General features: G+C 44.6%; 1 protein-coding gene across 1 annotated transcript in view; it reads left to right on the plus strand.

The window, feature by feature from the left end:
* The window catches only part of LOC139532493 (mediator of RNA polymerase II transcription subunit 13-like), a 111,480-nt gene that overhangs the window by 7,457 nt on the left and 90,156 nt on the right, over positions 1-13,867 (plus strand). The window contains exon 2 of the mRNA XM_071330158.1: positions 761-995. Coding sequence (XP_071186259.1) covers positions 761-995 — 235 coding nt within the window. The remainder of the gene's footprint in view (positions 1-760; positions 996-13,867) is intronic.

Genomic DNA, 13,867 nt, shown 5'->3' on the forward strand with positions numbered 1-13,867 from the left:
ATTCTAACAGTCTAATAAATACACTGAGTATACCAAACATTAGGAACACCTTCCTAATATTGTGTTACATCCCCCTCTTTTGCCCTTAGAACAGCCTCAATGGACCATTCTTGATACACACAGGAAACTGTTGAGCTTGAAAAAATCAGCAGTGTTGCAGTTCTTGACACAAACCGGTGCGCCTGGCACCTACTACCATACCCCATTCAAAGGCACTTAAATCTTTTGTCTTGCCCATTCAACCTCTGAATGGCACAAATACATGTTTCAATTGTCTCAATCTACACTGATTGAAGTGTATTTAACAAGTGACATCAATAAGGGATCATAGCTTTCTGTTGCCGATTGTTCACCTGTGGAGCGCATTGAACAGTGGTTGTTCTTGGAAAAAGTGATATTTTGAAATAGAGCTCATCTCTTCAATTTTGATAGATATTTGGCAATGTTAAGTGTTTTGGAAACCTCAGAATCTGCGCTTTCTGATACCATATAGAAGCATCTTACCTGCATGTGACAATGTAGGAGGATTTGAAAAAAGTCACTTTTTGGCGCCCCACTGAAAAAATGACATTTCCTCTTAAAACTGCTTATAACACATTCTGTTTGTGATCTCGAAATTCTAACAATACACAGTACGTGTGTTAAATATTTGGAAGGGGCAATTTCAAAATGACCCCCAAGGCCTTTCTAGTGTTAAAATGTTTACCCACGGGCACCTGGCTCCTGTGGCAGTGGCTGACTCTCCCTCCCCCCCTCCCAGGCTGATCTGACTGGGATCAAATGGAAGCGGTACGTGTGGCAGGGCCCCACCTCTGCGCCGATCCTCTTCCCCGTGACCGAGGAGGACCCCATCCTGTGCAGCTTCAGCCGCTGCCTCAAGGCGGACGTACTGAGCGTGTGGCGGCGGAGCCAGAGGCCCGGACGTAGGGAGCTCTGGCTGTTCTGGTGGGGGGACGACCCTAACTTCGCAGAGCTGATCCATCACGAACTTACAGGTGAGACAAGATAGAGAGAGTGGGCGCATGTACACACACAGACACACACTCACGCTAACCTGAATAGAATACCTGCCATGGTCCAATAACTTGAAACAGCAGTACTAAGCCTGTGTGATGGCTTTGGCTTATAATTTAAAAATATATAATTCGTCGTATTTAAAATTTTTATTAGACACAGATGTAATTGCAGGATATAGTGATATTCTTATGCTCTGAGCTCCAACAGTGCAGGTCAAAAAGAGAAGTGAATGAAACAATAATACAAATAATAATAATAATATATACATATTTACAACTGTAACAATTATAAATGTCCATTGGGGGGTGGGGGCAGGATAAAATGTCCGTGGGGGGAGTAGCAGGGGGAAGTGACAGGTGAATGAAACAATAATACAAATAAGACTGAAGAATACAGTCTAAGCAACGGCCCACTCAGACCATGTTTAAGATTGCCTTTGCTGCTCACAAGAGATAAATGAGGGACTCATGTTTCTTTCAATTAACCTTTTTATGCATTCATCGAAGGTTACAGAGCTGGTTAAATGGGTGATTATTGTAAAAGATCATGAAAAGGAGCCTCTTGAGTGCTGCAGACCTCAGAGCAATACCTAAGCCTGTGGTGATAATGATGATAGTTAAAGTGCTGGTTGTATAATGTCAAATATTACAAGGTTCAGGGCAGGGGTTGATTGTCAGGCTGACTGACGCTGTGAACTCTGGGGAGATCAATTCACTGTGAGAGCTTAGAAGGTGATCGTGTTAACCAGAGAGCTCCCTTAGTTTCCCCCTCATCCCCTAAATGACAAGCAGCCAGCCTGGCAGAGAACAGCATTCACCTGCAGGTCAACTCCCACTGTTTGGAGCAAACACTCACTACGACCACCGTAGTTATTTTTTTCTGTGTGTGTGTGTGTGCACGCACTGTGAGCCTTATCATGGCATCTAAGCGCCTTCCGCCCTCCAGCACACGATAAAGCAGCGCCCTGCACTTTGTGTCGCCGAGGCAATATCAGAAAGCTTATCACATCTTCCCATTTAAAAAAGAGGATAGAAAAGAGGGGGGGAAATGGATCCCTCCTCTCATGACTTCTGTGAAATGTTTTATATGCAGGAGCAACGATGCAGAAACGAGCCTAACACATCATGGAGGTCTGGCCTGGTGCTCTCTCTCTTTTCCCTCCTCCCTCCATCCTCTCACATTTCTTTCTTTCTACAGCAACAGTGGTTGATGGACAGAGACCATCTTTATTCATGCTCTCTGGCTGGGAGATTGAACTCCTGAGTCTGAACCATGACACACACACCTGCACACAGACACACAGCCGGCCCGTGGCCCTCCTTCATTATGACATGTTGTGCTTGAAGTGGGCTGGAAGTGGAAGCTAAATGGCGTGATGGCAGCCAATCCAGCCCTGGTGGGCTCCGGTAATAACCTGCAGGGCTGGAGCATTAAATGGACTGTGTGTGTGTGTGGACAGCAGTGGGATGGAGCCTCTCCTTGGCGTGCTGGCAGTGAAAGTGTGACGCAACACAGAAGATGGTGACAACGTGTGTGTTTTAGTGGCGGTGATCGGGCTGGCTGTCATCTGGAATTCCACCGCCAGCCATTGTCAGCTGCTTAACACCTTGCCCTTTTTCCTCTGTGCAAGTGGCCTTTTTCCTCTGTGCAAGTGGCTGATGGGTTTGCCCTTTTCCTCAGTCAAACCGTCCAAGTCAAATTGGGGTAATCCCTGGAAATGTTAAGCACTTTTTTGTTTGTCATTTTTTTAACCCCCCTTATTGCAATGTTGGTGGTAAACATGAAAATCTGTTGTATTCTTTCATGTCGGCAGCAGAAATGGTGGCGGCTCATTTTCTCCTTCCACGCTCATTAGATTAACGGCCGGAGAAAGTCTTTTAATTTTGAGCAAGTGCCATTTCTGTGTAAACAGTGGGCCAGTAATCCATTTGAGAGAGAGAGAGAGAGAGAGAGAAGGGGGGGCAGACTGCTAGCTAGGCCCTGCACTATTCTCCCCATGTCAGAGGGGGACAAGTTACTATGTTAGCCTGTTCTTTATCAGGACATTTGAGAAAACCAATTCTAATCTTCCTGTGGCCATGCACAAAAAATTATTCCAAGCAAGCGAACGGACGCGATTGCAAAATTAAACTGCTTGCATAGGGTTTTATCCTCATGCAAATACCCTCCTCCCCCTGGCTGCCCTAGAAGCCGGTGGTGGAGTCGCTCTCCTATCCAGGGGCATCCTCCACAGATAAATGCCAGCAGGGTTTCTTCCCGCACTCAAAGAACGACTGATCTTTTTTTGCATAGAAATTAGGACCAGAGGTCTGTCTGTCTGAGAGGGTAATTGTTTGGTGGTGAATTTCTCCCTGGTTCCTGGGCCTGCTACTCGTGTGCCCCCTTTCCCTCCCTCCATCTCTCCCTTCATCCCTCCCTCCTGCTCTGCCAGGCCCCAGTGGGCCTCCTATGGCAGTCACTCCCTCTCTCTGTCGCTTTGTATTTGTCTTCGTCTCCCTCCCTCTCTCTCCCCTGGGCATTCCCTACCTGTTCCCTCCCTCTGCTCCAGCCTCCACTCAGCCGCAGGTCTCCAAGGCTGCAGGCTGCAGGCTCCACTTTGCAATCATGGCTCCCAGCCAGTCAGTTCCCCGTCTTTCTGATGAAATTGAAAAAGTTTCTCAAGCAGATGAAGCCCGGAAACAAAAGTAAAAATAACAAAAAACTTCTGGTTTAGTATCAGTATGATTCAACCTTTTCAAGTGTTTACTCTTGTGGCTATTATGAAACCATACACACTATCAGCCCCTCTATATTGCAGTTGGACTGCGGGCCTCTTTACGCTACACTAGTTTGATGACGCATACTAGTTCCAGGACACACATTTTTGCATTGTAAAAAGACCTAGATTTAAATCTCTCTTTCCCAAGCCACCTCTTTAGGTAGTGTGTGAGACACATCACATACCTCCCTCTTATGGGACAGTGTAAAGACAATGGCTCTCTGACACCCCATGTCCCTGCAAGAAGTACCTTCATTACCTTAATACCAGAAAACAGCATGTTGTTCTGTTAGCCAAATTGAAAACTAAAGGCTTTTAAAATGTCCACACAATTGTGAACCGTTGCAATAATCAAGTGTGCAATGTGGTTTAGATGAGAAGCTCCTGTATAGTTTGAATCGCTAACCTCACTTTGTTTGTCTGTAATATGGTATTTACGGAATGTTGTAGCTGTACACACACAAAGCAGGAATGCTGCTTTGGTCACACCACATCCAAGGCTAATGTAAGGATATTGTAAACAGAAAAGATGCCAATCCAATGTTGAAGAGAGATAGATCTTACTACACATTTTACTAATGTAAAACAGCCTAATATGAGCTTGCTGTGTGGAGGTTTAAAGGGAAAGAGAGTTGTCTGTTGTGCAGAGCAGGATCTCTTATCAGCCCAGTCATCTCCATTGTGCTCTCTGGGGCGCCACAACTGAGCAGCACACGCATTCATTTATTACTGCATGTTGGGTCAGATCTCTAGAGAGGAGGGAGGGAGGGAGGAAAGAGGAGTGCACTTCTCTTTCAATGGTCCCTCTGCTGTTTAACGGATGGACAACTATGTTGTTTTGGATGTTTGTACTGAGAGGAAGGAGATGTGCTTAATTAAGCTTCTCTCTGAAGGGTTTTATTTTAGTATGGATGTGTGTGGCACTAATAATCTGCTGGCATAGCTCTGCTCTTGTTAGTTTTTGTTGGCTCTGCCAAAGTCTATGGACATTTCCAGGCCTGCCCATTCTTTACTATTCAGAACAGCTCTGATGTGCACCTCTCAGGGCAGCGCCAAGCTCCAAAGGGCATATTTCAGTACACTGGAGGAGCAGAGCTAGCCAGTTTTCCTTTTTGTCTGCAGGTCAGGTCTTTGTTTCTCTTCCTTGCCCTGACACCTGTGAAGATGGCTGCCCCTCAGATTGAATGAGGCGTCTGGTGAAAATCCATCCATCTCCCAGATCTGTGGGAAAGAGAAAAATATTGAATGCAAATATTGTTGTTTTTGTCAGCCTCTTTCGTTCCAAATGTGGATGTCGATTAAGGCAGCCCTCCGCACCGCTCTGATTCAGAGAGGTTGAGTTAAATGCGGAAGACACATTTCAGTTGAATGCATTCAGTTGTAAAACTGACTAGGTATCCCCTTTCCCTTTCCTACCAACTCCAAAAATATCTCAAGGAGCAGATCTTGATTGTGCCAGTTGCTCAAGGACGTGTGATTAAAACACCATTTATATGCCGCGGACCTAGTTTACTGTGTGTTCTTTTTTATTGTCTTTTTCTGCTTATGAAAAATGGCAATATTCACCGGTGAAGTGTTTTGATTTGAGTGGGAAAGGCTGAAATAGGCTTGACACGTGCACACATACACACATACATACACACACATACACTACCGTTCAAAAGTTTGGGGTCACTTAGAAATGTCCTTGGTTTTGAAGGATTTTATTTTTTTTGTCCATTAAAATAACATAAAATTGATCAGAAATACAGTGTAGACATTGTTAATGTTGTAAATGACTATTGTAGCTGGAAACAGCTTTTTTTTAATGGAATATCTACAAAGGCATACAGAGACCCATTATCAGCAACCGTCACTCCTGTGTTCCAATGGCACGTTGTGTTAGCTAATCCAAGTTTATCATTTTAAAAGGCTAATTGATCATTAGCCTCACTAGGGCACCTGGGACGCTAGCGTCCCACCTGGCCAACATCCAGTGAAATTTCAGAGCGCCAAATTCAAAAACAGAAATACTCATTATAAAAATTCATAAAACATACAAGTGTTACACATATGTTTAAAGATTAACTTCTTGTTAGTCCAACCACGGTGTCAGATTCCAAAAAGGCTTTACGGCGAAAGCATACCATGCGATTATCTGAGAACAGCGCCCAGCAGACAAATCATTACAAACAGTTACCAGCCAAGTAGAGAAGTTACACAAGTCAGAAATAGAGATAAAATTAATCACTTACCTTTGATGATCTCCATATGGTTGCACTCACAAGACTCCCATTTACTCAATTAATGTTTGTTTTGTTCGATAAAGTACCTGTTTATATCCAAAAACCTCAGTTTTGTTCGCGAGTTTTGTTCAGTAATCCACAGGCTCAAACGCAGTCACAACAGGCAGACGAAAAATCCAAATAGTATCCGTAAAGTTCGTAGAACCATTTCAAACAATGTTTATAATCAATCCTCAGGTTGTTTTTAATCGATAGTTCAACCGGACAATAACGTCGTCAATACAAAAGGTAAACAAGAAAGGCGCACTCTCGGTCGAGCGCATGAAAAATCTGTAGGGTCCACTCATTCACAGTGGTCTTACTCTCTCATTTTTCAGAATACAAGCCTGAAACAATTTCTAAAGACTGTTGACATCTCGTGGAAGCCATAGGAAGTGCAATTTGAGTCCTAAGTCAATGGATACTGTAATGGCATTCAATAGAAAACTACAAACATAAAATAATCCCACTTCCTGGATGGATTTTTCTCAGGTTTTTGTCTGCCAAATCAGTTCTGTTATACTCACAGACATTATTTTAACAGTTTTGGAAACTTTAGAGTGTTTTCTATCCAAATCTATATGCATATCCTAGCTTCTGGGCCTGAGTAGCAGGCAGTTTACTTTGGGCACGCTTTTCATCCAGAAGGGAAAATAGTGCCCCCTACCCTAGTGAAGTTAAAAAAAACTTTTGCAATTATGCTAGCACAGCTGAAAACTGTTGTACTGATTAAAGAAGCAATAAAACCTGCCTTCTTTAGACTAGTTGAGTATCTGGAGCATCAGCATTTGTGGGTTCGATTACAGGCTCAAAATGGCCAGAAACAAAAAACTTTCTTCTGAAACTCTAGTTTTGTTCTGAAGGCTAATCCATGCGAGAAATGGCCAAGAAACTGAAGATATTGTACAGCGATGTGTACTACTCCCTTCACAGAACAGCTCAACTGTCTCTAACCAGAACAGAAAGAGGAGTGGGAGGCCACAGTGCACAACTGAGCAAGAGGATAAGTACATTAGAGTGTCTAGTTTGAGAAACAGATGCCTCACAAGTCCTCAACTGGCAGCTTCATTGAATAGTACCTGCAAAACACAAGTCTCAACGTCAACAGTGAAGAGGCGACTCCGGGATGCTGGCCTTCTAGGCAGAGTTCCTCTGTCCAGTGTCTGTGTTCTTTTGCCCATCTTAATCTTTTATTTTTATTGGCCAGTCTGAGATATGGCTTTTTCTTTGCAACTCTTTCTAGAAGGCCAGCATCCTGGAGTCGCCTCTTCACTGTTGACGTTGAGACTGGTGTTTTGCGGGTACTACATTTTAGCTTCAAGACAAAAACACAGAGGTACTGCTAGCTAAAGCTAACAACGTGTCTTCATCAAGTAATGTTAGCCTATCAAAAATGAATGATTACCCCTCTAATACAAATATAAAATTACAGTAGGTCTACCTTACAAACAGTACAACAACCCATGCTTCATTTTTATCAATATCATGCAAATCATTAGGCTACATGTGGTAAAAGCAAATTGTGACTGAAAACGTGGATATAATTCACTGGGGAGTTGAGATGTTGAGCTGTTTTATATAAAAGGCCATTCCCGCCATGCAAAAATAAAATGCATATAGATCATACATATAAGTTATGTTTCTAAATTTGTAGCATTGTGTGGCAATCCGCCCAGCAGGGCCGCCGACAAGCGTGTGGCGAGCTGGCATTTACCTAAGTACACAAGGGACAAAGTACTATTGTTTAGACTGATTCGCTTCATGATTTGTTTGACAGGATTTGTACGTTTTCATCCTCCCTAGGGCCAGGGGTTTTTACAGGATTATTTTGTTGACCATATGACCTGATTAGAAAAATTTTATACCTGGAGTTTTACCTAGATTAGCCTACCAGATCAGGAAAAACTCTGGGCCCCGGGAAAACACCCCCCCCCCCCCCCCCAACTCTGTGACCTTTGGTGCCACCACTGAAATCATCGCACAATGTTACAAATGAAAAAACATATTTGTATGATCCACTATCTCAAAACGTTGACTTACATATTTCAACATTTTGAGATAGTATCGACATAAAAAAATAAAATAAGTGGTTGTCACGTGTGCTCCCTCTCCGGCCTCTAGGTCAACAGGCTGCTCGTTATGGCGCACACCTGCCACCATCGTTACGCGCTCTTGCACGTCATCAGACTCACCTGGACTCCTTCACCTCCTTGATTATCTTCCCTATATATGTCACTTCCTTTGGTTCCTTCCCCAGGCGTTATTGTTTCTGTTGCGGTGTCATGTCTGTGCGTTGTTCGTGGTTCATATTTTGTTTTAAGTTGTGTTTATTTATTAAAACACTCACTCCCTGAACTTTCTTCTCGACTCTCAGCGCTTATTGTTACAGTGGTGGTGGGAATGGGCTTCCATAGTTTTACACAGCTCAATGCAGCTGGCAGGCAGTAGCTACTGCGACAATTTCAGAATGTAACGGGCTGTTACTGAAATTTCAGGTAAAACAATTTCAGAATGTAACGGGCTGTTACTGAAATTTCAGGTAAAACAATTTCAGCTCTTTCAAAAACATTGTTCTGCTTTTACCATTTATACTCTAGGAGTGTTGAGCTTGACGAGACAGTTCTGTTTACGCTGACGTGCTCGGAGGGGGGCAACTGTCGGGCGAGTATCGTGCACGACACAACAGCATTTCCCTTTGCTATCATGAATGTGAAAACGGTGTAAGACTTCACTTGACAAGTGCAACTGCCTTAATAGTGTCAGTTTTCCTCCTTCTGGATATAACTGATAAACATTACATTATTAAGTGAGATGGAGTAGTTCAGGCTTATCTCAACACATATCCAAAAGGCTTTGTATTGTTATCTGGCCACACCTGAGGAAAAACATGAATGTTTGCCCACCCAGATGTCCTGCATACAATTTGAACTCAACTACGCTGTAACCGCTCTCAATTACGCTGAGCTTGCTTGAGGTTGTTTGGATTAAGGTTGGTTGTGGTTGCAGCAGCACTGTAGCGGCAGGGCTGTTGATGTGGATCTAAGATAATTGGTGAGCAATATTCCCTATTAACCCAGGCTAAAGATTCTGAGCGCTTCGGTTTGACCCTGTTCTCTGTGTCAGCCGCGAAAGGCTTCTGAGATAAGTAAATGGATAAATCTACTCGACTGGCTTGTAGTTGACTTTTTAGAGAGTCAGGGGGGTTTATGCCTTTTGTGCTTTGGTATCCATTTTCCAGGGCTAATCTCCTGAATGTGACCCCCTCCCCTTCCCTCCCTTTTCTCTGATGGCTGGCTGGGGGGTTGTGGGCCTGGTGCAGTGCATCACAGATGAGGCTGGAGCCTGGGAGGGACGTGGCCACATGGCTCTACAGTGCGACCATTTTACTTGCATATGCGCCAAAATATTTTGCTGTGCAACCTGGAATTTTAATTTAGGAGCACTAGTGCGCCTCGAAAAATGTAGGATTCTAGCTTTTAATATCTGAAATATGTTTTATTGTGCTCCTAAATTTCTTTGTGTTCTCCAACATTTTTCAACTTAAATAAAGCTCCGGCTCTGGGTGCTAGGCAGGCGGGTGCGCTCTCTCCCCTTACTCTGCTCTTGAAATGTTCAGTCATTAGTAATAGAGACTTTGTGGAGCAAGCAGCACCACTACAGGTCCATCTCTCTCGGCTGCTTGTGGATGGATGGGAAGAGTAGGAAGGAGAGAAGGAGGGGGGGGAAGAGAGACAGAGAAAGAGGGAGGAAAAGCTCCTCTACCTAGCCTGGATGGAAAAATCCCCTGGAGCCCTGTGGATCACAAGACATTAATCTTGATGTTTAATGAGCTACTGACTGCAGCTTTAATTACCAGAGCATAGACACCTGTGACTGGAGGGACTGACCACCTCCAAAACCATGCCCTCTTACATTCACCTCTTAGCACAAACAAACACTGCTGGAATGGGCCCACAAACACCTGTGTGTGTGTTTACAGTTAGTGCATTAATCTTGAGATAGCTAAGTGGGACAAACATATCACAGGCATACAAAGTACATTTTTCAGTGGAGTTAAAGCTAGAAGGGGGTGTCTGATGTTTCAGGATTTCAGATGTTTTTTGGAGATATGCAGGAACTCTGCTGTTCTAGCCATTGGGCTACCAGGACAGAGAACAGCTTGGACTGGGCTGAGCGGGAACTGCTCTCCCGTAGGGGTGGGAGGGCCAAGAGACCTGAGGTGGCAGATGGAGTGCTCGGGTTAGGGTGTAGGGTTAGCCTGAAGGTTGGGAGGGGCAGTTCCTCTTGCTGTTCTGTAGGTAAGCACCATGGTCTTGTAGTGGATGTGAGCTTTGACTGGAAGCCAGTGGAGTGTGCAGAGGAGCGGGGTGTCATGAGAGAACATGGGAAGGTTGAAAACCAGGCGGGCTTCAGCGTTCTGGATAAGTTGCAGAGGTTGATGGCACAAGCGGGAAGCCCAGCCAACAGCGAGTTGCAGTAGTCCAGACGGGAGAAGACAAGGGCCTGGATTTGGATCTCGCCTCTTCCTGTGTGAGGTAGGGTCGTACTCTACGGATGTTGTAGATGATGAACCTGCAGGAGCGGGTCACTACTTTGATGTTTGGAGAGAATGATAGGCTGTTATCCAGGGTCACTCCAAGGATCTTTGCACTCTGGGAGGGCAACACTGTGGAGTTGTTAACCGTGATGGAGAGGTCTTTGAGGGGGCAGAAGATCGTTCTGAGAGAGATAACGAGAAAGTTGGTCAGAGACAGCACACTCAAGTGTTTTGGAAAGAAAAGAAAGAAGGGATACAGGTCTATAGTTTTTGACGTCAGATGAGTTGAGTGTTGGTTTCTTGAGGAGGGGAGCAACTCGGGTCAGGGGACACAGCCAGTGGTCAAGGATGAGTTGATGAGGAATGGGAGAAGGTCTCCAGAGAGGTCTGGAGAAGGGAGGAGGGGCTGGGGTCGAGCGGGTAGGTTGTCGGGGCGGCCAGACCTCACTAGTCACATGTCATCTGGAGAGCGAGGAGAGAAAGAGGTCAAGGCATAGGGTAGTTCTATTTAACTAGGCAAGTCAGTTAATAAATTCTTATTTACAATGATACAGCCTGGATTCGAACCAGGGTATCTGTTGTGACGCCTCTAGGAGGAAGGAGAAGGTGGAAAATAGTTTCCTTGTGTTAGAGGCAGAAACTTGAAATGTAGAGTGGTAGAAAGGGGCTTTAGCAGCAGATACAGAGGAAGAGAATGTAAAGAGGAGGGAGTGAAAGGATGATAGGTCCTCTGGAATTTTTGTTTTCCTAAATGTTTGCTCAGCTGCCCGCATCCCTGTTCAGTATATTTGTATCTTGTGTCACAAGGCTCTTGGCGAGATCTCATACACTAGTGTCAGGGGAGGTGTGTGCTGGTTATCGGTAGGGCTGTGACACTACCAGTAACTTTTTGGTCCTTTAAAAATCTGCTGTATATAAAATATTGTGTGCTATAGCTTGGAAAATAAATACTTGTGACTCTGGATGACAACATAATGTTTTTCTCCAACATTAAGGCTGTTTTCCTAAAGAAGTTAAAGCCGCTTCGTGTTTTGTTTCCTTGCAACGATACTAACAAGTATGACGATACTGGTATCGTTCTGGCCCTAGTGGTCGGTGCAGTGTGAGTGGAGTGTGTGATTTGGGAGCTTCTTCTGAGAAGTCTCTGCTGTGTAGTGTGGTCCTGTCTATGCCCGTGAAAGATTACTGCCTGCTAGGTCAGCTCATCTGGGCCCCCTCCGCCAAACGGGAGAGAGAGGGAGACATAAACCTGAATCTGAGCCAGGCTACTGTGTGTCTTTCTCTGTCTCTCTATCTTTCTCTCTCTGGTCTCTCTCTCTCTTTCTCTCTCTCTGGTCTTTCTCTCTTTCCCCCTCTCTCTGGTCTCTCTTTCTTTGGTCTCTCTCTCTCTCTTGATGGCCAACCACACGCCAGCTAGCAACTTCCCACCTCACACAACAGCCAATTAACAGGCTGGAATTAAGAGCCATGGAGTTAATTGGCAGTGCAATGACCTATTAGCTGCTAATCTGACCGGGACCGCTCCTCCTATTTTGATTTGGAGAGAAATTTCATACATTGAAAGCAATGTTGTTTTGTTTGGGTGAAAATGCTTATTTTAATTTGACAGTCTGTATTTCAAATGAGAAGATAAGTGGAAGAGGCACTTTCCACATGGAATGTTATAAGGGATGGCCATTCAACATGTAAGTTACTTGCTGCAGAGAAAAAGGAGACAGGCTATCTTTTGTTCCTCTTTTGTCAGGGAAGAATGCTTTCTAATGGGTTGCTGTAAGGACTGTGGGAACTGTGTGTCAAAGTACCACTCTCCTTCCACATCAGTCAGTGGAAACAGGTTGCCCCCTCCCTGGCTCTCTGTGTCGGCTGCTTGCCTGCCTGCCGGGTATAGTCTTGAGACAATTCAAACGTTTCCTCTCTGTGATAGCTTACTAGCTGCAGCTCTCTCTTTCTGCCCTATGCCACTGCTACACCCCTCAGTCACTCCTTCTCCCTTTTCCCTCCCGCTGAAGATGGACTGGCTGTCATTCACTCTCCTCTCATGGCCACACCCACTTCCCAGGTTGTTGTTAAAATTCAAGTTTTAGTGTTGTTTCTATGTGTTTGTTGGTTAAGTTTTTTGACTTATATTAATAGTAGGTTTGGTCTGTGCACATCTTTGTTTATGTGTGTGTCTCTGACTGTCTCCAGAAAGAGTATTGCTCCTGTTCTCTTGGCTGTGGTGGACTGAGAGACATAAGGTCGTTAGGAACGCTTGATGCAAACCAGATGCCTGTTTGCTTCTCTTCAGCGCTAGAGGAAAATACTAGAGAGGGGGGAGAAAGGGGGAGGCAGATGTGATCCTGACAGAGTAAAGCAGATGTGATATCTGTTTATGTAAATTTAGGTTTAGACGTTTCCCGTCATTTATGCAGGGGCTATTTTCTTCTTTTGTAAAAAAACTGGATCGAGAAAAGGAATGCAAATTGGCCACAGAAGAAATGGCAACTTAGCTTTCGGTTCTTCATCAGCCTCTTGCTGTTTTATTGATAGATTTTTCCCCCCTCTCTTCACCTACTCCTACGCACTCTAACCCCATATGTGTTATTAGTAACAGTGAGTGGGGATCTGTCTATATTCAGTCAGGCCAGCATGGCTTTGCAATGGGATGATTCCCATGTTTTCTTCTATAATCTGCTGGTGTTGTTGTCAAGAACCAGCTGGCCAGGCTGGCTGGCTGCTTACTTGTTGTCATGACATTGTGACCTTTGGACTGCCATGTCAGAGGAGGGTCGGCCGGCCGAGGACTCAATGTTAAATCCTTCTTAACAAACAGACGTAGAGAACAAGGGCTTCTGTCAGCCTACTGCACAGAATACCAGGGCAGACTTCAGCATGGAACAACGTTGTGGAACCTACATATAAGAATATACCTCTCTGACATGTAGAATCAGGAATCACATCCGCTTTATTCTTGCAACGTTTGTCTTGTGAACGTAGCCCTGTCAGCACAGCCCTTGCTGTGTACAACGTTGGCTTATTTCACAGCCATCTCCTCATTTTAGCTTGAAATAGTATATGGAGGGATGCCTGAGTTCCTCCTAGTTTCTGTTTCCTCTACAGTGTTTCAAAGATAAGACATGTCAGTGTCTAATCACACACTTTTTTTCTGGAAACCCACTCTAATCAGCGCACAGCTTAGGGTTTTTTGACAGAATCTGAGATAGGTTTAGAAGTTGGCTCACAGTGTCCAGAGGGGCTAAGGTAAGGCATCTGAAAGAGGGGTAAAGGGGAGTTGAGGAATGGGGGATGTTT

The sequence above is a fragment of the Salvelinus alpinus genome, chromosome 1 (genome assembly GCF_045679555.1).
Source record: "Salvelinus alpinus chromosome 1, SLU_Salpinus.1, whole genome shotgun sequence".
Classification (NCBI taxonomy): domain Eukaryota; kingdom Metazoa; phylum Chordata; class Actinopteri; order Salmoniformes; family Salmonidae; genus Salvelinus; species Salvelinus alpinus.